The 26,870-nt window shown below is 36.7% G+C and overlaps 1 protein-coding gene across 2 annotated transcripts in view; it reads right to left on the bottom strand.

The window, feature by feature from the left end:
- The window catches only part of RASA2 (RAS p21 protein activator 2), a 123,297-nt gene that overhangs the window by 8,339 nt on the left and 88,088 nt on the right, over positions 1–26,870 (bottom strand). For both annotated transcript variants that reach the window (XM_045832142.1, XM_045832143.1), the window contains 10 exons: positions 26,514–26,670; positions 25,968–26,116; positions 25,174–25,288; positions 24,342–24,416; positions 23,517–23,640; positions 20,926–21,032; positions 11,624–11,707; positions 11,111–11,188; positions 7,338–7,411; positions 6,672–6,778 (listed from right to left, as the gene is read on the bottom strand). In XM_045832142.1, coding sequence (XP_045688098.1) covers positions 6,672–6,778; positions 7,338–7,411; positions 11,111–11,188; positions 11,624–11,707; positions 20,926–21,032; positions 23,517–23,640; positions 24,342–24,416; positions 25,174–25,288; positions 25,968–26,116; positions 26,514–26,670 — 1,070 coding nt within the window. The remainder of the gene's footprint in view (positions 1–6,671; positions 6,779–7,337; positions 7,412–11,110; positions 11,189–11,623; positions 11,708–20,925; positions 21,033–23,516; positions 23,641–24,341; positions 24,417–25,173; positions 25,289–25,967; positions 26,117–26,513; positions 26,671–26,870) is intronic.

The raw sequence follows: 26,870 nt of genomic DNA, 5'->3' as shown, positions 1-26,870 counted from the left end.
GAGTAAACTGAAGAAAGCTCCAGGTGGAGCTGCATGTAGCACAGAAAACAGCTGCAAAAGTCGGGCTGGTTAGAAGAGAGCTTTAAGCCAGTCAATGGACACTCTCAGACACACATCAGGATGATTAGGCAATGAGCTGCATCTGGAACAGCTGGGCCAATGAGGCCCTCATCCTCCCCCACCCCCCGCCCCCACCCTGCCAACCCCCAGCTTGCGCTAAGCATCAGTCAACAGAGGCATGTGCCCCAGGCTAAAGCAGCAAGGATGCAGTCCTGGGCTGCAGAGCAGTGCCATGTCAAAGGTAGTTGCTGGCTCTGAGGAGGGAAGGAGAGCACCTGCACCAGAGGATAAGCACCAGCACCCTTGCCCCTCCCTCATAATCATTGGCAGAAAGCTACTGAACACTCAAGCAGGCGATCGAACTTTAAAACACAAAAATGAACAAATCACCCCAAAATTTACCAAACAGATGAGGAAACCACCAAATGCTAAAGGAGGGACACACATAGTACAACAAAGAGAGCAACATCTGGGGGAACTGGGGATAACAAATCACAAGGCGAAGAAGACACGTCTTTGGGTACCAAGCTACAGGAGGGAACCATGGAGACCAGAGAGAATTTAAAAGTTTTGCAGGAAATTTCTGTTTTAGATTTGTTGAATATATAAAGCATACACACACCCTAGAATTGCCACGTTTGTTCGTTTCTGGACGAACTACAGGGTCGCATACATACAGAAAGCACATTGCTCCCAGGAACATACACTGTCATGTCAGAGTTAATTTCACCATGAACAGTATTAACTGGAATGAATTGCAAAGTAAATTAGTAAAACAAATTATTTTACTGAGGACTCTCCAAAAATACACACAAAAAGACAAAGAAACTGTTAAGTAAAAAAGTTAAGAGCCATGGCAGATGGAATTAGAAGTTTCGATATCTGTCTAATTGGAATTCTAGAAACAGAATAGAAAAAGTGTTCAGGAGAAAATTACCAAGGAAAATGCCCCAGATTTTAAGGTAGGAGGTCTTCAAATTGAAAGGACCCATCAAGTGCTGAGCAAATGGAAGAAAAAGAGACAATACCTATGCACTTGGTTGTAAAACAGCAGAACTTGAAGGCTAAACGAAGTCTGAAGAGTTTCTGGGAAAAATCAAGACTGAGAACCAGAAGACTGACAATAAAATTCTCACCCGCAACAATGGAAACTAGCAAACCATGGGGTAGTATCTTCAAAGTTCTGAGTGAAAATAATTTTAAATACAATCTATCATTTAAGAATAAGGGTAAAAATAAAGACTTTTAAAAATATGCCAGGACTCAGAAAATGTATCAGCCATAAAGTCTATCTGGAATAATTCCTTGAGGAACATTCCTGCAAAATAAACAATAAATCCAGGAAAGCCAAATGTGTTATATAAGAAATAATGCTGGGTAGGATGGGAGGAGGGGATCCCACCTCCTTCTCTCTCTCAATATCTGATCCTCTGGCACAACGGAGACTTTTCAGCACCAGGGGCCGGTTTGTGGAAGACAATTTTTCCACGGACCAGGGGATGGGGGATGGTTTTGGGATCATTCAAGTGCATAGATTCTCCTATGAGAATCTAATGCCGCTGCTGATCTGACAGGAGGTGGAGCTCAGGTGCCAATGTAGGTGATGGCGAGTGGCTATAAATACAGGCTATAGATACAGATGAAGCTTTCGCCAGCTAGGTGTTCACCTCCTGCTGTGCGGCCCACTATGGATCTGGTCTGGTACAGTCTGTGGCCTTGGGGTTGAGGACCCTTTCTCTAGCAAATCCTGTGAGTACTATCCTCATAAGTCCAGAATGTGATACATTTTTACTACCTCCATGGTTGCCAGCTGGTCGAAACCATTATCCTCTCTCCCTAGGGTTACTGTAAAAGTGCCTTAACTTGCCTCCTTGCCCCTTGCATTCTGTTTTTCTCTTAACATGCCACATGACATGAGTGATTAATCCTATTAAAGAAAGATTATTCCTCTGCTTACAATTCTCCAATGCCTTTCCACCTTGCTCAGAGTAAAAGACCTCCAATGGTCCACAAAGCCCTATAATGTCTAACTTCTCCATGATCTTTTGGCCTCAGTTTCTATAATTATCCCTTTACTCATTTTTTTTTCCTAGCCACAGCAGCTTTCTCTTATCTCCTGAATACTCCAGGCATAATTCTTTCCAAGGCCTTTATACTGGCTGCTGTTAGCTATGTTTGTGTTGTTATTACTCCATATACCCACCTGGCACATTCCTTTGTCATCTTCACCTTAACGAAGCCATTCTTAGCTAGGATTTTTAATATTAGAACTCTCCTCAATGAGCCCACCATTGTCTATTCCCTCCTGCGCTTTATTTTTGTCCATCTCACTTAATAAAATACATTTTTTAAAAATGAAAAAATAAATAAATAAAACCATCCAATATACTGCTTGTTTTGAGTGTATTATCTACTACTACTAAACTGTAAGATCTACAAGGGCAAGGATTTTGGTATGTTTTGTTCACTACTGTTTTCTCCAGAATCTATCACAGTGTCTGTCAGAAAGTAGGCACTCAATAAAATATTTAGTGAATGAATGCATGAATGAATTGATGATATCCTTTAATTGTCAAAGAAAAGAATACTATAGAGCCCTGGGTGAGAAGATATGAGCAGGTGAAAACCAAATTAATCCAAATGTATTAAAATTCCTGTTTAAAACATCATGGAAGGTTCTTTCATATTGTCCACAAGCTATGTGAGCTGGAACACTGGGTATCACATGGAAGTTGTGTTGGCTGTGTGTATAAATCTGTGTATGTCAAGTCTCCCAAAGTACCCAATACCTAATCAAGTCTGGAGAACATGGGACAGAATTTTAGAGGTAAATTTGTTAACAATCTATTATTAGCACACTTGGTGAACAGGTTAGAAGCCTAGAGCTGTAGTTCTTAAAATCATTTAGATGATAACATATCTAGAAGATATAGTCTTCTTTGAAGAACACCATTTATTAACATTTACTTAATGTAATGCCTTAATGAAGGTAGTAAAAACACAGTCCCTACCATTGAGGATTTTGAAGACCATGGAAACAGAGAGAGAAAATTAAAGACCATATACTGTGATAGAAGTTATCACTAAGGTGACAAGGAAACATTGTAAGGGCATACCTCAACTGAGGTGGCTAGAGGCTTATAAATGACTCCTGTGAAGAACTAACACTTGGTTTATGTCTTAAAGGTGAAGAAGGAAAGAAAGATATTTCTAGGTAAAGCATATGCAAAAGCATGAATATAAAAGAATACAAGTTAAAGAAATTGCAAGAGTAGTCTGGTGAAGTGACATGGAGAAAGCAAAAATGAGGCTGCATGAGACAGGAAGAGGCTGGAATATCAATAATGCATTTGGTTCCAGCATACAACTAGAACTTCTACTTGTAGAAGATGACTACGTTGCAGTGTAGCAGTAAAACCATAACCACAAGCACATAGGTCCATACAAAACTGTCAATGTAATCATGACTGATAATTGACTGAGTGCCCTGTAATAGTCATTTGCTACATGTTAACTTAGTTGTCTTTAAGATTTGTTGCTTACTATTGCTTGTAAGTAATTACTTAAGCAGGAACCAAAAATTTAACAACTTATTTGAAAAAACCCTTAACATCAAAAAAAATTATATTAATTCCTTTTCCACTAATTTGGAAAAAGACCATATGGTTTGATTCTAAGTGGTAGAAAAATTCAGCCTACTAGTGTCCAGTAAGAGGATGGAGCAAAAGACTCAATGATTCAGAACTAGGTTACAGAAACCTTGGGAGGTACTCCTTCAGACACCAAAGTTACATAGTAAGTGTAGCAAGAGAATTAACTAGCAGTCTTGGCTGTCCAGAAAGCAGCAAGGAAACAGGAAGTAGATAAAACATTTGCTTAACAACCAGAGAATCCAAAGCCCATGTACCTTATTCATAGAGGAAATTCCTTAAGTCTTTAATCTTAAGACTTTTAATCTTAGGCATAATTTTAACAAACACAGAACCTATATCCTCACTCCTAGTATATTAGCAGTAAAAAATGGAGGTGGGTGATGGAGGTGGAAGTGAGACATTACATTATGGTTCACTGACAGCACAAGAAATTAAGATGTCAGCCTAAACATAAAGGGAATAGAGAAAAACGAACACAGAAACACAAAAAGCACAGCAGTCCAAGGCATTTAGCTGGGGAGTAAACAGCTGCTGAAACAGCCATAAACAGCCCATAAACACACCCATAAACAGCCCTGAAAACATCACTAAATAAGAGCACGATATAATAATTATTATCAATGACAGATCCAAGTCATCTAGAAAATGTTAACTTACGTTCAATGAACTCTTTTTTAGAAGACAGGGAAGCATGTAATACATTTTGGAAAAATCCATCAAAATAGTTAAAGCAACAGGCATGGATGCTTAAAACTGTAGGCTTTGGTAAACAATGTCATAACTTCACAGAGCAGAGCTCACTCCTTCAAGTCATTCCAACATGTTAAATTTCTTAAGGCCTGAAAACAATGTTAATTTCTAATGTATCTATTTTATACCTAAAGCAGCCTAATCATTCCACAAAACTTTATCCCCACAAGATCACTGGCTGGAACAGAAGTTACTGAGAACTATGAATGGGCTTTGGGTCTATGAACTCCCTGAAATCACATGCAAAATTTCGTGTCTAGTTTGTATGTGCATTTTCCTGGAGGAAAGAGTCCAAAGCTATCATCAGATTCTTAGTCTAAAACCAGAAAAGACTTGAGAATATTTGTTTAAATTAGAAAATACTTTAAATAAGGGAAAAAATAGCTTTTTTATTCATGAAGAATGACTACACCTTAAATTTTATTTCAATGTGCTGTTAATGTAAACATAATTTAAACACAGCACATTATGACAGCTATTTTTAAAATGCTGCTATATATGTGAGGACATTTATACAGTATTCAACATAAGCTGTAACTTCTAAACCTCTCAAAATATATTTAGCATAAAAAGTGTGTCCGAAAGGGCAAGTACGTAGCCTATTGATCTTTAGTCATTTGAATGTTTGTATGCCATAACAAATTATCTGGACCCTAAATAAAAAATGCATTTGGTTTCTTATGTCTTACTAACATATTTGGACATATACAGTTATCCTGGCTAGGCCATTCAAAGAAATTATAAAACAAAACATTTTTCTTATGGTTTCTTCAAGAAGCACCTTACTTAGCACCCTATATTCTCTTAAAAGTAGCCTATGTCTGGTGTTTGTTTTATCATTTCAGAATTTACAGGCGAAGCTCTCTTACTTCGCCTACCATATCTGATGGATTGACTGAGACTCCCCATTTCCTCCATAAAACATAATGAATGATGTTCATGGGATGCAGAATGCTTGTGGTTGCTAGGCTACTTACTATCTGTTCAGCTTCTGTTCCATTGGTTAGGCTTTTTCTTTTTTTGCTTACCAAGTCCACTGAGTTTGTACCCAAACTTATTTATGCTATTTTCCACATTGTAATTATAATCTACTGAAATATACATAAAGTAACAACTGCCCTCTACTAAGAGATTTACTATTTATATGAAAATCAGGCAGGTGCTTTGAAAAGCTTCAAAAAAAAGAGACCTATATCTATACAAATAAAGTTGATTTATATGGGGGTGAGAGGGCAGTAAAAGATTAGAGCGACTATCCTGAAAATCTAAAAGGATTCTGTACTTTGATTACTTTTCAAGTATTTAAGTTCTGGTTTCACTTTGGAGAAATCAATCTGAAAACTGATGCATTTGTGGTATATATGCACAAGAAAGAAGAAGGGGAAATCCAACCTATAGATCCATATTCAAAGAAAAGATCTTGGCTTGCTATCAAAAGACTGGTAAACAATTATATAAATATTTAAAATATGTATGCATCTTTTTGTTTTCCAGTGATTCTTGCTTTAACTGATTTTTTTTGATTAAGTGAACACCTTTAGATCCTGATCACTTTGAATAAAAGGGATTCTACTGCATGTGATCTATGATCTAGATACTAAGTTTTTGCTATCAGAAGAAGCTCATGGCCTTCTGTGGGTAATACTTTACTCCAAGCAATAACCTTAAAAGGTGACGATTTTAAGCATTGTATAAGTCCACTGAAAGGCAAACTGCCTCTCAGAAACCCTCATATCACAGTGTGAAAAGATGGCTTTTTACCTAAACAGCCTATTTGTATTTTCTCAGAAGGCAAATAATTAAAAATTCCATCTTGGTGTTGGCTTGGCCAACAGTCTAGAATGAACCTAATAACTTTACAGGAATCACTATCTATGGTATGACAAAATACTCTCATTTATTAGATATTGATGCCTACCAATTTCACTCTGAGAGTTAAAGAAACTTCGCAGTTCCACGAGGTCTTAATGTTGTTATTGATTATAACAGCAGGGACTTTTGAAAAAAAGAACATGTGTGTGAACAATTTAATTTACATGGTATCACTTGTCAAATATTTACTGCATTCTTACTGTGTGTATCACTGTAAGAAACTATACACTACAGTAATATCAGTGAAAAGGTTCACTACAGTCACATTAAGCAGCAAAAAGATATCTTCACTGAGAACCAGGAAAAGATCCCACAATAAAGCATACGTGCAACTACCTCGCTGTTTGTGGTAGGTGAGCTCTCTGCTTGTTAAGCAGAACCACCGTTTCTTGAAGTTCCTTTTTCCAATCCGATTTCTTCCCTGAGCTCTTTTATACATCTCACTGCCAAAACAACAGATGTAAATATTTAGTTACAAATATTAAAGTAGTTAGCCAAAACAAAAAATGGTTTTCATCTTAAATGGTGTAAAAAAGTGGTAAGATTATATGAAGCATATAAAAGTATTTTTGACATCTAAACCTTTTACATTTTTTTTGGCCATGTTAAGGGAATAAATCCTTTAATTAATTTAATTTATAACTGTGCCACCCAGAACTAAAAAGGCCAAATGAGTGATTCCCCCCTTAACTTCCAGTGATACTACTACTACTTTCAGACTGAACAGTACTGTTATTTTCCAAAAACAGTAACTCTACTTAGTCTAATACCCACAATCCCATTATATTTGCCAAACAACTACTGGACTGTATGGACAAGGAGTCATGCCCACCCAACGTGAAGTTTACGGGATGGTGAGAGTGACTTACCTGATTGATGGTACGCAGGAAGTTCTAGCACAGAACAAAACCCCAGATTTCCCCACTCCCAGACCCATGTTCTTTGTACTTACTTAACATCTATACTAAAACGTGACCTTAACGTCTAATTTCATTAAATTACCCTTCTTTCAGGTGTACAGGCTCACTCGTACCACTGGACACTTTAGTTTCAGTAGATGAAATTTCATCCAAGAACTGAATGGGGAAATAGGCAAACATTATACTTTGTGGTAAGATACATAATAAATTCAGCTTATTTTAAATGCCTATGAGAACACTGTGAAGGCCTTTATTATTAAGGAATACACATAATTGTAATATATAAAGCAAAACACATATTTAATTGTAGAGGAAGTCTGTAATTTACAAATGACAAGTATTCTAAAAAGTTTATTCTTAAATTACTTAAAGCCCAGAATATAGTTCCTTATAGAAAGAATTCAATCTGTAATCTCTTAACTGTAGTTCTGAAATCTCTAAAGTTCTGAAAACAAAGAGATTTTTTGTCTTGTTTCTGATTTACAGTACCTCATTTGGGGGTATAACTTATCCCAAACTGGTGTAAGGCTACTTAACTACTGAGAGTGAATTGTGCCACATAAACATTAATGTGTTTGATTAGGGGTAATCAGGCCTCACTGGGGATATTATATAACATATAACATATACTTTTCAGAACTCTGAAAACTGAATGCTGAAATACTTCTGGTCCCAATGATTTTAGGTATAGGATTGTAAACTTCTATTAGAGGTAAGGGATCACCAAACCATAGTGCAGCAGGCCAGATTCAACCTGCAGCCTGTTTTTGTAAGGCTCATGAGTTAAGAAATTGTTTTACATTTTTAAAGGGTTGTAAAAACTAACATATAAAAAAGAGTATGTGGCAGAGCCCTTATGTGACCAGATAAGCCTGAAATATTTACTCACTAGCCCCTGACAGAGAAGGGTTTGCTGACTTCTACTACAAATTGACTTTAGCCCTGGGAGACAGTATTTCATAGGAATGACTGAAGTATAACTGGGTTCTCTGGACTAACCTGGATTCTAAATACAATTTATAAACTTCCTATGGCAAACATAGGAATATGGTGGCTCAAGAAAATTTAAAGTACCCATCTCTAGCAAGGGAATCTTTAGTATAGTGTATTTGTGAATGCTCTAGTGAAGAGCGTTCACAAATATGTTACCTTGACTTGTCAAGAGCTTCCTGGCAGGTGGCTTTCATGGGAAAGGGAAATTAGAACAATTCTTGTTCTTTGAGAGGAATTCCATTTTGTACAATAAATGAACTACTGGTGTATGTTTAGTCCTTGCTTTTTCATTTATACTTTTCTATGTTGTCCCATTTCAGACTTAAAAAACAAAAACAAATTACATTCCAATAAGAATGACATTGAGGCACCAGTGCCTGATGTAAACAGAATTTGTGGGCACAGCCATTTTCTCCTAAGACTGGCTGTGAATAACCCACCAGAGCCCACACTTGGGGGATTTCCAATGGAATGTTTACTTCTGGTTTCCTGGAAGGAAATCTTGGCAAGTGAAAGAACACGAGCAGAATTTCTTTTGCATTATACGTATGTGGGTGATACAGAACAAGTACCTAAGGGAATAAAGAAGTTTCCTATCAACTGGTAACTTTCACTAGGGACCACCTGCTAATGGAGTATAACAGATTTATTTGAATGTTTAATTTCTTAGTTTTACCTGAAGGCACTGATTTATTTGACAAATATTATTTATGATAATTTTTACATTTACCATTTATCTGCTGTATTTATAAGCAACTAGAGGGTAAATACAGTTAGACAAAATGAAAGAAAACACAATAATTAAGATGGACTATAGGCAGGGTGAATATAGGTCCCAGTGTGCTCAGGGCTGTCCCTGTCTACAGCTGTGGTCCCAACATAATCAACAGTACTCCTTTTAATTCTTAAAAGTATCCAGGTTTGGACACTAAATAATATAATCATTCTGTGTATATTCCTGTCAGGGCTACCCTCTCTATCTGCTGTGGGAACAGTACAGGATTCAGAGTTACAACCTATCTTCTTCTGGAGCAGTGGTCAATGTCACTAGTGAGAACAATACGGAATGAGAAGTTGGGCTTTGTAAGCTTTTGCACTTTATGGTACCGCACATATCCAGACTTAGCTAGTGAATGACAAAGAAAACCCTTATATTAGGGCAAAATATCCTATGCTAGTTCAGGAATCTAGAACCAAACTTGAGACAGAGACATACCATGGTAACAGCCCATGAGAATGTGAGTGGGTGACACCGAGCGGTTCAGGAACAGACTAATCTCCTGGCGCCCCTTACATACTTTCTCCACTGACCTTATCAACTCTGCACATTCTGATTATGTCAGGGAAAAAAATCAGATGCTACTATGGCCTAGGTCATAAAAAATGGAAAACAACCTTAAAACAAAAGATAGTACATCATACTATTGCCAAAAAAAGTCTGCCTACACTGTCCCACAAATGCTTCAACAATGTCCATAAATAAAAGGACAGCTTTCTCTTTCCTTATTCTTTGGAAAGAGTTTCTCATCAAAAGCCTTCAATGGTTGCTTAAAAAAATTTTGGTTGAACTTGCATTATACTAGATGAAAAGATTCCAATGGGCTTTAATTTTTTAAATCATCATTTTCATTTACTGAGTCCCTGTAAGAACTTTAAAAGTACAAAAAAAGTACAAACATACTTCCACAAAATATACTCTTGGCAATCAACTGTGAATCAAGTTGTAGACAATGAATGAAATCTTTAAAACTTGGCTTTGCTAATTTGAATTCATTAAGTTAGAACAGTGATAAATAAGATATAGTATTTTCTTCAAGCCAAGATTAGATATACTTTAAAACAACTTTTCTTTTACAGGATGACAGTGACCAGAGTGAGACAGAGGAGGGAATTTCAGGGGAAAAGGGAAAGGGTTTACAGGAACAAGTATAAAAGACACATGGACAAAAACTAAGGGGGAGTGGAAATGGGAAGGAGGTGGGGAGGGTTGGGCGGGGTAGGCTGGGATGGGAGTAAAAGACAGAAAACTGTACTTGAACAACAATTAAAATAAAATTAAAAAAATAAAAAAACTTTTCTCAACAAATTTTTAGGCTATGACAATAATGCTACATTTTGTTTAAAATGATTCAGAACTAAAAACTCAAGAAATTATAGATCCTTTTGAAACAATTTCAATTTCTAAGTATAGCAATTTTTGTATATTGTAAGCCTTGCAATTAGGATATTATATACTGTAGGCCTTTGTACATTTTAATTTTAGGAACTTTTCTTGAGTGACTACCATAAGTCTATACTGTTTATAAAATGTTCAGCAATTCGTATATTTTCTACTATGCAATTAAGTGCTTACTATACATCAGGCACACAGAAAAGCCTTTACCTCTAGACTAAAGGTTCTCGATCAGGGGCAATTTTTGTCCTTCAGGGGTCATTTGGCTGTTTAGAGACATTTTTGGTTTTCAAACTAGGGACATGCTACTGGTCTAGTTGGCGGAGGTCAGAGATGAGGCTAAATATCCTACAATGTACAAGACAGCCCCTCACAATCTAGAATTACTCAACTAAATTGCCAGTAATGCCACTGTTGAGAAACACTAATTCTAGATACTTGTAACTTATGTTATTAGGACACTGGCAATAGCAGCCATTGCTAAAGCTCATTTAGGTGTTTTCACAGCTAAAAATCCCAGTTTTGAATGGGAGGAGAAAGAGGGAAAAAGATAGCTTTGTTATAGTTGATGGATAATTTTACATTATTTATTTAAATTGGGGATTAACTTCTAAGAATATTATGAAATATTATTTCCTCAGTACTATAGGAAAAGAAATGTTAATATTTATAGAGCAAAACAAGCATACCTTTTTAACTGCTATAATATATCCTTCTTCTTGAAACATTTTGAAAAATTCACACATGAATGTCTCCTTGAAACTTGACTAAGGAAAAAAACACAGAGGATTTATATATATTGAGTAGAGAACTTAGAATACCAGTGGACTATATTTTTAATAAATCTTAGCATTAAGACCTAAACAGTTTTAATCATACATTTTAAGAAAGGTATAGGGTTTGGAGCTGGATTTCCTCAGTAGCTCGTAGGTGATTATGGTGCAGACAGACAAACAGGACGCGCTGGCATCAGTTTACCAGACTCTCACCCCCTCATAGGTATGTTAGTTTAAACCAATCTGTCCTCTTTAATAGGTGACAAAGACACAACATCTACCTAAAAGATAGCTATTGCATCTGTATGTACTATGTATTTTTGATTTACCTTTGTTTTTGATTTGGAAAGGAGTAAGGGAGAAGGGATCACAGAATAAAACAATATTTAGAAGTGTGACTACAAAGCAAGAGATGTAAAGACTTACCTTGCTTTTGGACAAACTACCACAGCTTCCCAAAGTCTGAATGGTTTTTGAGATGAGAGTTAATGTTCTAATTGTCTGTGGGTCCTGAGGAATATAAAAAAGGACACAAAACCCCTGTTAAGTTTTCAAAAAAATAGAATTTGTATAAAAAGCAGAAGAGAGTGAATGGACTATATTGCTCTTAAAACAATTCTCAAAATGTTCATTCAAGGCAACATAGTTAAAATCTAGCAAAGAGAGACTCCCGGTCAAGATGGTGGCACAGGTAAATACAGCTCACATCCTTGCACAATCACATCAAAATTACAACTAAATTATAAAACAAGCATCACTTAAAACCATCAGAAATCAAGTTGAATGGAAGCTTGACAACTATGGAATTAAAGAAGCCACATCTATCCAGACTGGAAGATGTGGAATGGGCTGGTTCCATACCCATGTATGGTAAATAAAAATTCAGGATGGATATTTTAGGTGTGAGGAGTCCCAGACCCTCCCCAGGCCCTCCGGTGCAAGATTCCAGTGCCAGGAAGATAAATCCCCATAACTTCCGGATGCAAAAACCAGCAGGGAATGAGTCACTGGAAGAAACTTCTGGAGTCTCAGGGAGTTCCTGTTAAAGAACTCACACATGGACTTGCTCAGGCTCACTCCCTCTGAGCTCCAACACTGGGGTAGCCCCTTGAAAGGCACTAATTGGTATACAGGGAGAAACTGAAGTGTCTGGCATTAAGAGTTGGGGGACAGCTTTCTCCCAGACAGAAAGGAGGGCAGAGGCCATTGTCCCTTTTTTTGAACTGTCCCCCCAAACAGCCACAGAGCCAGTAGGCGAGTACCATATCTGAGATTCCATCAACCTGGCTAACACTGTTGGCCTTGTCCTGAGGATCCCCTGAGGACCTGTCTCACTCAACTTACAGCAATTAACAGTGACTTTTCCTTATGAATGGCTGGTCTGGGCTCATGCCTCACAACTTCCTACATCCTCTCAAATAAGCACCAACCGGCCTCACTGAGCCCCCCAGCCCCTGTAACTCTTGCAGAGTGGCCTTAGGCCCAGCACTAGTAGCAGCCAGCCTAGATTCACAGCTTGGCTTCACCTGGGGATCTCCAAGCCAAGCACAAGTGGCAGCCCTCTCAGATTGCTTTATAGCTCAGGCAGGGTGGCCGTGGACAAACATAGGAAGAGGCTGATCTTGACCTGCATCACCTGAGAAAACCCAGTGCCTGTACACCCAATGGACAACTACAGACCACACCAGAGCACCACCACCCTGCTCCTGCACAGCTGATCCTCCATGGATGGTGGGTGCTGGTAGTGGTCACGGCCAATCTTTACAGCTGACTGGCCTGGGTGAATCCCTCCCATTGGCCTGTCAACAGCAATAAAGCCTCAACCAGAAGAGGAGGGTGTACTCAGCCTACACAAAGGGCACACCTCAAATACCCAGCCTGGGTGATAAGGGAGGCTATGCCACTGGACCCCACAGGACACCTACTTTATTAGGCCACACTACCAAGACAGGTAGTCAAAGCAGTTCTACTTAATACATGGAAACTAGCACAGGAATGCTACCAAAATGAGGAGACAAAGAAATACAGCCCAAATGAAAGAACAGATCAAAACTCCAGAAAATGAACTAAACAAAATGGAGATGAGCAATCTATCAGATATAGAGTTTAAAACAATGGTCATAAGGATGCTCAAGGAACTCAGTGAGGACCTCAGCAGCGTAAAAAAAGAACCAGTCAGAAATGAAGAATACACTAATTGAAATAAAGAACAATTTATAAGGAAACAACATTTGAGTGGATGAAGCTGAGAATCAAATCAATGACGTGGAATATAAGGAAGCAAAAAAAAAAAAACACACAATCAGAATAACAAGAAAAAAGAATCCCCCAAAACAAGGATAGTGTAAGCAGCTTTGGGGGCAATTTCAAGTGTTCCAACATTTGTATCACAGGTATGCCAGAAGGAGAAGAGAAAGAGTAAGAAATCAGAAATCTAACTGAAAAAATAAGGAACAAAAGTGCCCTAATTTGGTGAAGGAAACAGACATGCAAAGTCTAGGAAGCACAGACAGTCTCAAACAAGGTGGATGCAAAGTGGCTCGCTCTAAGACACATCATAATTAAAATGCCAAAGGTTAAAGATAAAGAGAGAATCTTAAAAGCAGCAAGAGAAAAGCAGTTAGTTACCCACAAGGGAGTTCCGATAAGACTGTCAGATGATTTCGCAAGAGAAACTTTGCAGCCTAGACGGGACTGGCAATAAGTATTCAAAGTCATGAAAAGCAGGGACCTATAGTCAAGGCTGCTCTACCCAGCAAAGATATCATTTATAACTGAAGGGCAGACAAAGAGCTTCCCAGACAAGGACAAATTAAAGGAGTTCATCATCACCAAACCATTATTATATGAAATGTTAAAGGGACTTATTTAAGAAAAAGAAGATCAAAACTAAAATAACAAAATAGCAATAAATACATATCGACAATTGAATCTAAAAAACAAACTAAGCAAACAAGAAAAACAGACAGAATCAAAGATATGGAGAGTGTTTTGATGGTTGCCATATGGGAGAAAGCTGTGGGGAAATGGGTGAAGAGGTGAGGGGATTAAAAACTACAAATTGGTAGTTACAGAATAGCCATGAGACTCTAAAATACATTATGGGAAATAGAGCAGGCAAAGAACATATCCACATGACCCATGGACATGAACAATGGTGTGAGGACTGCTTGAGGGAGTGTGGGGTGCTAGTGGAGGGCGGGCAAAGGAGGAAAAATGGGGACAACTGTAATAGCATAATCAATAAAATATAATTTAAAAAAATCTAGCTAAGATAGGCACAGCTCATTGGACTAAGAAATAAAGAGATTAAGAAGCCACATGTAACTGACAATTCCTCCCAAAGTAATTATATTTATGATGTGTTACTTCTGAAAGCCATAATTTAATGAGCATTATTTGTTTTGTTTTGTACAGTATGGCAGCTTGAATTACCTAACAAATTTTACCCACTTTTGAAGTGTCAATGGCATCTAATTTTTTCTATCCTTTAACCCAAAATGGTAGTTTCCAAATTTTCTGTACTCAACCTACCTCAAAGCATATTCAATAATTTACACAGCTTCTGCAATCAAGTCTTTCCACCATGGAAGCAAATACCTAAAATTCAACTTAGGAAATGAGAAGTCACCCAGTTCATGTAGAATCTTAGCAGAGGGTTAAGTATGTTGGTCTATTAAGGTGTTTTTCAGGCCTGTCTACCAGAAAGAAGTAAATACAAATAAAATTGACTAAATGGTGTTCCTTAATGAGTCCTTGCTCCTTCCCTTTAAAAAAAATTGAGGTGTAATTTACATACAGTGAAATAAACAGATTTAAATATATATAGGTTGATGAGTTTTCATCAATCACACATTTGTATAAACAATTCCCCTATCACTATATAGAACCATCTTTGGTTTGGGAATTCAAATAAAACATTATCATCCATCAAAAGACATACTCAAGAAAATTTAGATACAGAAATGCTTTAGTTTAGTTTTTGGTCTACATTCCTTAATATTGTAGGATCCCAACATAGAAAACAGGCAGTAAATGTGAAGAGATGACCAGGAAGTAAGGCAATCTGGAAAAGAAGGGCCACTTGGGATATGATTAGCATTATATACCTATGAAACAGTTATACACTGTGTTATTCAAAAATATTTAGCTAAACATTCAGTATTCCATTATATGTATAAAAGGTCCCTATAATTCTCTGCCATGGAAGAATATACAATAGTTAACAATGTGCTAATAAACTGAATTTCACCAAGACTTCCTTGTTCAGATTTGGTTTTAAAATCAGTGTTTTAGGTCATAATTTTCCTGAACCAGGGAAAGAGAACAAAGTATATTTATATAGTTTCTACACATCAGAAGTTTGTTTACAGCAATGTGGCCCTTGCTGCTATTTGACAATCATCTCACTGAGCTGCTGTTGACACCTGGTGAACAAATAAGTTATTCTAATCTTTTTCCCTGCTACCACTTGACATAATTTTTCATAGATAACCAGTACCTTAACATCTGGCACCCAGTACATAGTCTGGCATATAGTAGATGCTATATAATATTTATTAAAGTCAACAAAAATATTGGTTCTCTCACCTCAAAACAACATATCTTACCCTTTATTCTTTATATTAGGTTGAACCATATGAATTTACCATTATTTGACTATTCCTGATGTACAAAAAACAAGTTCATATAGTCTACCATATTTTTCAAAGGAGGAATTATTCTTTTTCCCAAGATTTACCCCATGACTTTTTCTTTTAAAGACATACTTACTAACTCCCTTAGGATATTGGTCTGATATTAGTAAGCCCCCTTCTCTTTTAAATTATTCCTTCTTTTGGTCTCTTCTTCTCTATTTAAACTATATGCAGGTTTTCCCATTTGGAAAAGACTCATCATTTGATGGGCTCTTTCTACCATCTTTCGCTTCCAAACTTTACTGAGAACCTAGTTATCCTAGAAACTGTGCTATGTACTTGGGTTATAGAAACTTGAAAAAGATCTAGCCCTTGCTCTTACAATACTAATAGTCTACAGGCAGAGGCTATAAACAAATGATTATAAAACAGTATGAGAAATGTCATGACAGAGAGAGCCACAGGGTACTACTATACGAGAGGTACCTGCCCTGGCCCAGCGGCTCAGTTGGTTGGAGCATCATCCCATACACCAAAAGTTTTGATTCCCAGTCAGGTAACACACCTAGGTTGCAGGTTTGATACCCATTCAGGGCACATATAAGAGGCAACCAATCAATGTTTCTCTCTCAACACTGATGTTTCTCTGTTTCTCTCTATCCCTGTCTGCCCGCCATGCTCCACTCTTCTCTCTTTCTAAAATCAATAAAAACATATCCTCGGGTTAGGATTTTTTTTTAAAGATTTTTTTTTAGGATTTTATTTATTTATTTTTAGAGAGGGAAGGGAGGGAGAGAGAGAGAGAGAGAGAGAGAGAGAGAGAGAGAGAGAGAGAGAGAGAGAGAGAGAGAGAGAGAGAGAGAAACATCAATGTGCGGTTGCTGGGGGTTATGGCCTGCAACCCAGGGATGCACCCTGGCTGGGAATCGAACCTGGGACACTTTGGTTCCCAGCCCGCGCTCAATCCACTGAGCTACGCCAGCCAGGGCAGGATTTTAAAAATTAAAAAAAAAAAAAAGAGAGAGAGAGAGAGAGATAGGCACCTAACACAGATGGAAGGGTTAGAGAAGTATACCATGGCTGAACATTACAAGGCATGGGAGATAAGGTGAGAAGGATGGCTCAATCTTTTTTTATTCCTAACATGAACTTTCTGGCAAGAGTGGCCTATTGTGTCAATGTTAGCATAACCTATGTTTTAAAATTAGTGCTTTTAAAAAATTATTCATTCATGCGGACATGCCTGAGTTTGCCCATGTTTTCTAGTAGCAGGGCAAGCTCCTTTTGATATATTTCCTAGGTAAAACTACAGTCACCTATTTATTCTATAATCTTCTGCAATCTGATTTTCTTATTTTCTTTTACTCTAAAACTGACTTCTCAAAATGCAAAGAACTGCTAAATGTAAAATCCAATAAACTTTAATTGGCTTTCCTCCCCAACCATTCTGTAAATTTTAGTATTGGTCTTGACAATGTCATCACCCCAAGGTTCCTGGGGTCATCATTTGCTCTCAATTTGGATAGTATGAATTGTCTATACTTCTACACTTGGTACAAATCAGGTGCTACTTTTAGATTTATATATGTAGTTTTAGATTACATATTTTATGTATTTTCCTCATTTCCCCAATTAGAATGAAAAGTTTTTTAAAAATACATTTTATTGATTATGCTATTACAGTTGTCCCATTTTCCCCCTTCATTCCCCTCCACCCTGCACACCCCCTCCCATATACATTCCCTCACTTTAGTTCATGTCCATAGGTCATACATGTAAGTTCTTTGGCTTCTACATTTCCCATACTATTCTTATCCTCCCCCTGTCTATTTTCTACCTACCATCTATGCTACTTATTCTCTGTACCCTTTCCTCTTCTCTCCCCCTCCAACTCCCCTGTTGATAACCCTCCATGTGATCAACATTTCTGTGGTTCTGTTCCTGTTCTAGTTGTTTGCTTAGTTTATTTTTGTTTTTGTTTTAGGTATGGTTGTTAATAATTATGAGTTTGCTGTCATTTTACTGTACATATTTTTAATCTTCTTTTTCTTAGATAAATTCTTTTAACATTTCATATAATAAGGGCTTGGTGATGATGAATTCCTTTAACTTTACCTTATCTGGGAAGCACTTTATCTACCCTTCCACTCTAAATGAAAGCTTTGCTGGATAGAGTAATCTTGGATGTAGGTCCTTGCCTTTCATGACTTGGAATACTTCTTTCCAGCTCCTTCTTGACTGTAAGGACTCTTCTGAGAAATCAGCTGACAGTCTGATTGGAACTCCTTTGTAGACAATTGTCTCCTTTTCTCTTGCCGCTTGCAGGATTCTCTCCTTATCTTTAATCTTGGCTAATGTAATTATGATGTGCCTTGGTGTGTTCCTCCTTGGCTCCAACTTTTTTGGGATTCTTTGAGCTTCCTGGACTTCCTGGAAGTCTATTTCCTTTGCCAGATTGGGGAAGTTCTCTTTCATTATTTGTTCAAATAAGTTTTCCACTTGTTGCTCTTCCTCTTTTCCTTCTGGTACCCCTATAATTCGGATGTTGGAACATTTAAAGATGTCCTGGAAGTTCCTAAGCCTCTCATTTTTTTTTGAATTCTTGTTTCTTCATTCTTTTCTGATTGTATGTTTCTTTCTTCCTTCTGGTCCGAACTGTTGATGTGAGTCCCAGTTTCCTTCCCATAACTATGGATTCCCTGTACATTTTCATTTATTTCACTTATTGTAGCCTTCAGTTTTTCATCTAATTTGCGACCCAATTCAACCAATTCTGTGAGCATCCTGATCACCAGTGTTTTGAACTGTGCATCTGATAGGTTGGCGATCTCCTCATCACTTAGTTGTATTATTTCTGGAGCTTTGATCTGTTCTTTTGTTTGGGCCTTTTTTTTTGTATTGACACATCTGTTACGTAGTAAGGGTTGGAGCCTTAGGTATTTACTAGGGCGGGGCAACCCACATTGCTGGGCTGTGACGCTGTACGTGGGGAAGGGGTCTGAGAGGGAACAATGGCGCTTGCTCCACTCTCTGACAGATTTTAGTCACTTCCCCTGCTTCCCACAAGCAAATTGGTCCCTTCTGGTGCTGATATCTGGGTGGGTGGGTTTGTGTATGTTCTAGGACCCTGTGGGTCTCTCCAATGAACTCTCCTGTGAGGCTGGGAGTTTCTCCTGCTGATGCCTCAACCCCCACAGGTGTTTTCAATCAGTGGTTTGAAGCTGTACTTCCTTACACTGGGACCGTGGGTTGTGCGGTCCGCCCTGCTCCCCAATTTCTCCTGGTTTATCTGCATGCGAATGTGGGACCTCCTGGTCCACCAGCCTCTGCCTTGCTGGCCAGCTGCAACCTGCACACTGCACCCCATTCCACAATTCACCACGTCGCTAGGTTCGCCAGCCACCGCCTTGTGCACCCTAGTCCACCAGCCACTGCTTTGCCACAAGCTGCCCAACTCTGCCCCTCTTACTGGTATGGAAGAATGTTTCTTCTTTAAATCCTTGGTTGTTGGACTTCCATACAGTTCGATTTTCTGTCAGTTCTGGTTGTTTTTTGTTTTTAAATTATTGTTGTCCTTCTTTTGGTTGTGCGAGGAGGCACAGTGTGTCTACCTATGCCTCCATCTTGGCCGGAAGTCCAGAATGAAAAATTCTTAAAAATGACTTTATTGAAAAATCTATTACAGTAATACACAAATCCAAATCTGAATACAGGCAGGGCCACAAGCTCAGAGATAGAAGTTCTATTTCTGTCCAGAACGCTGCTACTGAGCTTTTGCTTGTCCCAAGTTCAGTGCAGCTTCACAATCACAGAAAGAACAGTATGCTAATAAAAGGACACTGGCCCACTCTCGGCTGCACCTACTTACAGACCATTTGTCCTCTGGCAACAAAGGGTAAGTTGCTGTTGCAGCAGCATGGTCCCATTCAGTTCTCAAAGTTAAATGAGTTGCCAATGTCAAGAGAAGGAGTGGCCTTCAGAGCCCAGTTTAACTGCAAAACCCATAGGTCCTCTATACACTGTATTAGTCAGTGAGTTTCCTAAGGACAGGGAGGTCTTTCTCATCATTGCCTCCACAGTGCTGAGCACAGTGTTTGATACATTACAGATGCTCCAACATCTGACTGCCTACAAGGGGTAAGCTTACAGACTGGGAAGACTGAATTAGAATTCTGTTTTAATTTAGTTCAAACTGAGTGAGAGCAAATAATAATTTATTAGTTGTTTGATCTTGGAGAAGTTATTCAATTGTCATTTTCTTATCTGCAAATGGGGATGATAATAAAATTTACTCATAGGGTTACTGGGAAGGCTAAGTTAAAGATAATGTGCTTAGAACAAAGCCTAGCACAAAGCAAGCACTAAATAAATCTTGACTACTATTATTTGTTATATAAATTAGCAATGAAAGCAATTAGATAAGATCATAAACTATTTGGGATATAAAAGTTTAAAGAATCAGCAGAAATACACTGTATGAGAAGGAAACATAAATAGGAAAAACAAGGAGTTTTGAAGTGTTAAGAAATGTAAATCTATGTGGTGCATACTCCTGTTTAATTAAATAGGACTTCACAACAAAAAGGTTAGATGCTTTAAAAAAGTTTTAAATTTCATATAGTTACAGTATCATCTCAGGTGAACAAAAAGCAAAAATATGGAGACAGCAAACGAATTATGTTTCATTAAAGTTTCTACATCTGCAGAAACAAGCCTCTTCAAATTTCTGTAAAATTTAAAAATATCTTCAAAGTTAAACTAAACCTATAAATAATTTTTAAAAACCCTTGTATTATGGAGATTTACAAACATACATAATAGCATATGGTAAATAAAATAAATCCTCTTTGTACCCATCACCAAGCTTCAACAATTACTAATATTTTAGCACTCTGTGTAATCTCTTTTAACAGCAACAACAAAAAATAAATTTTTTAGCCTTCTCTAAAAGACTGAAATGGCCAAGAAAAACACTCAGTGAATTTAAGTATAAGGAAACATAGCCAAGTAAAACTGGCTTCTTTTACCTTTTTTCTATTTTATTAAAAATAAATAAAAATGGAGTAAAGCTTTGAGAAAAACAACACTTACTGGATGATGAGGTCGCAAATGAAAAGTATGAGGTGATACTACGGCTACAGCAAAGAAACGAAGGAATACAAAGCTGCTCACCGCAGAATACTGAACATGAGGGTCATCTGCAGAAAAAAAATGGTGAAATGTCATGCACAAACACGCTGAATTAAAAAACAAAGATGACAAAGTAAAAAGTACTGAAAAAAACATGTGAACTGAAGAGGAGATCAATAAAAGTTGTCTAGTAAGGACTGAGTTGATGGAAATGATAGTGATGATTACGACTAAATTAAAGGAAAACATTCTATGACTAAAAAAAATTTGAAAAAACTAATTAAAAAATGAAAGGCAAAGCTGCTAGGTTTTCAGAAACATTTTAATCTGGAAAAATACTTTCCTGTCTTTCTTTCCTCAGTCTGCAAGGAGACTCCAGAAATTATAACAACAAAAATAGAAGTAGTGTCTAGCACTACCTAGTGGTAACGAATCTTTTAACACTTGGATAAGAGATTGTTTTCAATTTTAGGAAATTATCTTAATTTTCCCCCCAAAATCTTGACAACAGCACACACTATGCAATAAAAACATCTAGGCTGAAACCTTTACTTTTCAAAAGCTATCCGTATTCCATATAAAAATTCAGATGAAACCCTGGCTGGCATAGCTCAGTGGATTGAGTATGGGCTGTGAACCAGTGTCGCAGGTTCGATTCCCAGTCAGGGTACATGCCTGGGTTGCAGGCCATGACCCCCAGCAGCCGCACATTGACTCTGTCTCTTTCTCCCTCCCTTCCCTCTCTAAAAATAAATAAATAAATAAATAAAATATTTTTTAAAATTCAAATGAATTGGAGACCACTTATGGTTTCAATCATTAACCTACAGTTTTCCTTTCAGACTGTAATCAACGCTTAACCCACCAATCAGATGGTAGAGAAGCAGGTGGTGAGGGCATGAATGTCAAGATTTGGTATGAGTTTTAACTCTTATAAGTCACTCAACCGCTAGTCACTGACAAGTTATTTAATTTGTAGTTCTTTAGTAATACTTGCTTCCCACTCATTACCTCCCCTCTTCCCAAGCCATCTTCTTCCCAGAGTGATGGGAACAAACATTATAAAAATATTTTATGACAACAAAACTCACTACTGTAGTCTATTAGGGATATGTAGACACATTAATGTTTAAGCCAACAGAAACTCAGTCAAGGAGATACTTTAGCATTTATAAAAAAATCATAAAATGTGTTTTAGGTTATTTACATAAATGAGAATTAAATAGATTAAGCATACGTAAGGCCAAGATCACTGGGTAAAAGTAGACTGGGCCAGATCCAGGTTGAGACCCTGCTTGCGCACTGGCCACGTCATGGATCTTGTGCAAGCTAGTTAAACTTTTCTAAACCTGTTTCTTTATCTGCCTAAGGGTAGCAGGATGTGCCTCATGTGGTATTGTATAGATGAGAGAAGTAGATAATGCAGGCTAGCATGAGTTTGTTCAGTCATTAAGCATTCGATGTGGTTGCTATGATCTAACTCACTAAAGTGTAATTTCAGTCAGTATATGTCTTTCCATATGTTAATGTCTCTGCTTCCCTTATTTTTGTTGCAAAGACTACATTTAATATACTTATTTGAAATTAACTGTTTATGTCTTTACTATAATTAGCAAAGACATCTAGGTCTGAATTAATCTACATTCTGGTTGAACAACTCAGGTTAACAATGGGTACATTTAGTGGATGGTCAGAACTGCACACATATGTGTGCACATACACACATTTAAAAGAACATGATAAAATAGCAAAATCTCTTCAGATATTATAGAAATAAACTCAAGGTCTTACATAGCTGGGTAAGACTGATAAGTAGCTGCCTTATCTCCTCCCCCTTCCTCTTATTACAGGTAGATCTGGAAAGACGGCTATAGCAAGTGTATTTACTTTAATTAGAGGTGCACATAATGAGAATAATTCCAAGTACTGACAATCAGACACAGCAACTCTTAATTGCATGAAATGTTTCTAAACAAAGCCTTGACACTGCTGCTGTGCAAAATGAAAGCACGCCAGTTATTGACAAATGCACCTCAAAATTCTATGCATATTACAACAGACAGGTTTTTAATTTCTAAAACCAGATCTGTAAAAATCTATCACAACTAAAACCTTATCATTATCAAATTATCAAATCTAGTCAGTTGTATGGAACTAAAAATTCTCACTATTTGAATATGCAAGTAGAAAAGGGAGGTGGTACAAATAACAGAGTTGTTTCTGTTTATTTTATTTAATAATCTCTTAAGCACCTGGTATAAATGTTTGTTTATATAATGTTATAGTTCTAAATTTTGCCTTTTTGAAAAATAATGGTGACTTAATTCACTTTGTGTAAAGCTGTCATTATATTAAAATAAAATGAAATGTTTTGAGATTGTAAGAAAATTAAATCAGATGTTTCATTAAAAAGCAGCAACTATTTTGAGAAACTAAATAAGACTATACCTGTAAGCCATAAACTTTTCACATAAACCAAATACACAGTAAATCTACAAAAAAATCAAATATTGAAAAAGAAATGGCATGTTTTAGTAATATAAGGCACTTACTAGGAAATCTTTGAATAGCCATTTGTCTCAGAGAATAAAAGACATCACACATAACAGTGGGACAGCTCATACTTGATTTTACAATTGTATTGAATAATTTGTCTACATAGTAGCGCAGATTTTCCTGCAGGATTTAAAAAGGTAAACATTAAGATTTTGACTTTTATACATCCTGAATAGCCTGAAAAGCAACGGAAATGAGCTCTATTAGGCATTCAATATCTACTTTGTAAAGTTCTGCTTCCCTTCTCTAAATTCACTCAGCTAAGGGACACTTTACACCTTGACCTCATTTAATATATTAGATTTAGAATAGCAAATATAAGAGGTGAAGTAGGAAATAAAGTGCACAAGAAGCAAAAGAGAGTAAAAAATCCCAATGTAAATTAGGACAATAACTCAGATAAGCAGGCACATAGACATTGTGGCACTGTTATCTACTGAAATGAAAACTTGTGACAAACACAACTGTCTTTTCCCAGAGGCAACTTTAAGTACTGGTTGACCAAGTCACTGTGCTACTTAGCCTGACCGGTTTGAATCTAAAGGGCTGACCAGAATGGGGCTGCAACTAGATATAAAGCCTTACTCCACTATTGTTACTAGAGCCAAAAAGATGATCAAGAACAAAAATAAAGTGAAAGCCGGCAAGGAGATTTCAACATTATAAAAGCTAGATGCAGGTAATGCTGCTAATGGTATGGCCACTATGTAAAGAATGAAAAACACTGCTTCTCTCCACATAGCATTACTACAACATAAGTGGGAGACAGGTAGAGTTTTAAGACCAATTTTAATGCAGTTACAAAGATAACAAGGACATACCTTATTATTTTCTACATTATCTCCCTCTTTCAATTTAATAGGATCAATTTCACAGGATTTTGAGGATTCACATATCTGAAAAACAGATGAATTTTTCATTTAATGCCCTTTTAAAAATATTTGGCAAAATAAAAACATTATTTTTCTGATAACACAAATTAATTATAAAAATTAAAACTGTAACAAAGTTTAAAACCTCCATCCAGAGATAATATAAACAGGCAGATCTGGAAAGACAGCTATTGCAAGTGTATTTACTTATTAGAGACGCACATAATGAGAATAATTCCAAGTACTGACAATCAGACACAGCAACTCTTCATTGCATGAAATGTTTCTAAACAAAGTCTTGACACTGCTGCTGTGCAAAATGAAAGCACGCCAGTTATTGACAAATGCACCTCAAAATTCTATGCATATTACAACAGAGAGGTTTTTAATTTCTAAAACCAGATCTGTAAAAATCTATCACAACTAAAACCTTATCATTATCAAATTATCAAATCTAGTCAGTTGTATGGAACTAAAAATACTCACTATTCAAGTGTATGCAAGTAGAAAAGGGAGGTTCGCAAAGAACTGTATTAAAAAATTCTCTTATATTTGAAACTCTAGCTAAAACAGAAATCCAATAATAATTATGTAGGTTCTACCACAACGTGTCCTTTAAGTAAATATCCATCGATGAAAGAGTAAATAATTAATTTTATTTCTAAAGTGTTCAGTCTTATTCTTTCAATAATATATGAATGGATATGATCACTAAATGAAAGAGATGCTATGTAAGTCCTCACAAACTATTATTATCGGAGTACATGTATTCATGCCATACCTCATCCAGAATAGGTTTTAATGTTACTTTCAGGTAGTGCCCTCCCACTATTTTCATCATCTCATCCAGACATCGGGTAGCCAAGGAATTTCCTCTAAAAATTGTGTTTGCATCTCTGAAATACAAGTAAAAATAAGGTGAAAACAAGTATAGTAAACAGAGGTTGTCAAATCAGTATGAGATATGTGAGTATGAGATCAATATCAGTATGAGATCAATATGAGATATGTGACTTGGTCATATATGCAATTTTAGTGATTTTTACCATCCACTGAAAAGCTTGCTGCCATTCAGATTTTCAAACTTATAAAAACTACTTACTGAAAATATGTTAAAAACCAAACAAACCATATTTATAACTACAAATGTGGGGTGTATGTGTGTGAGTGTATAAAATGACAGCGTAAGACTATTATAGGAACAGGAAGCCACCCAATTTTTTAAATAATGTCTCACCTGTGCACATAAGGGTGATACAATATGGACAAGAAAAAAGGACCTTCTGACTTGGTATTTTCTTTGTAACTTGTGAATCATTATAAACAAGAAGCAAAGACTAGTAACAGGAAATTTTGACACCAAGTAAAAAGAAAATCTGTCATTAATTGTTAATTTTACTGTTGGTGGATACTGTTTGCTAATTTAAAGGACTGCCTTTATTATATACTAAGCAGTTCTTTTTAGACTATGATACAGCAAAGCTGGTCAATATAAAAGAACTAAGTTATAAAAACAATTGACAAACTAAGGTCCAAATCAAACAATACATAGTCAACATTTAATATAACTCTTACTGTGTATCCTTCAAGTCTAATTCAGCCACTGCAGTGGCAAAAGGAACAAGTTTATCATGGTGCAGCAGAACTCGTACGAGGGGCAAAACAGCGTCATTTTTGTCTCGACATATTTCACCCAAAATGTAAGCAGCTGAGGCAGATATTGGCTGGAAAACAGAAAGATAGAAAACAAGCACAAAATCAAGGAAACATAACTAAATGTGCAATCACCATCTGGTAAAAGTAATTCAAATATATTCATTACTCTAAGAGCATATATTGGAACCACAGACTATAGTTCAGATGAATTAAATATACGTATGTGTATACAGGGGTAGGGAAAAGTAGGTTTACAGCAATTAATACAGCAGGTTTACAATAATTCATAAATTAATAATACATAAACTAGACTACTCACAATTGTAAACCTACTTTTGCCTACCCCTGTATATATTATTTTTTATTGTTGTAATAAACTTGACACTTTGAAATCTTTTCCTCATCATTTACTGAATTACTTTGGCCTTTTCATATTAAATCATATACTTAAGATTTTTAAAGTACCTGAACATCTGGTGATTTTAGCAGCAAAGTTTTCAAAGGACCATAGTACTCTGAAGGAAGCACATAGTCTTCTGTATAACATATATTTAATCGAAGAGACCCCAGATCATCAGTTTTAGATGACTTGTTTCCATTGTCTCTTGGTTGTAGCAAGTACCTAAAGTAAAAATACAGTTAATTCCATGTGATGGTAATGAGTGTCCAAGCCAGTGAGGTAAATAAACAGCTAAGCTATAAAAACTAAACCAAAAAGTCAACTTAATATTTAAGGTTAGGACTTTGAAGAGTAGTAGACTATTAATCTTCAGAGGTTTAATGCTGGTTGTATATTGAACTAGAAAACTATAAATATATTTT

Source organism: Phyllostomus hastatus, unplaced genomic scaffold (genome assembly GCF_019186645.2).
Source record: "Phyllostomus hastatus isolate PE091 unplaced genomic scaffold, TTU_PhHast_1.1 phas_contig_16, whole genome shotgun sequence".
Lineage (NCBI taxonomy): Eukaryota > Metazoa > Chordata > Mammalia > Chiroptera > Phyllostomidae > Phyllostomus > Phyllostomus hastatus.
The sequence above is the reverse complement of the archived record's forward strand: the minus strand, read 5'-3'. Positions and strand labels throughout refer to the sequence as shown.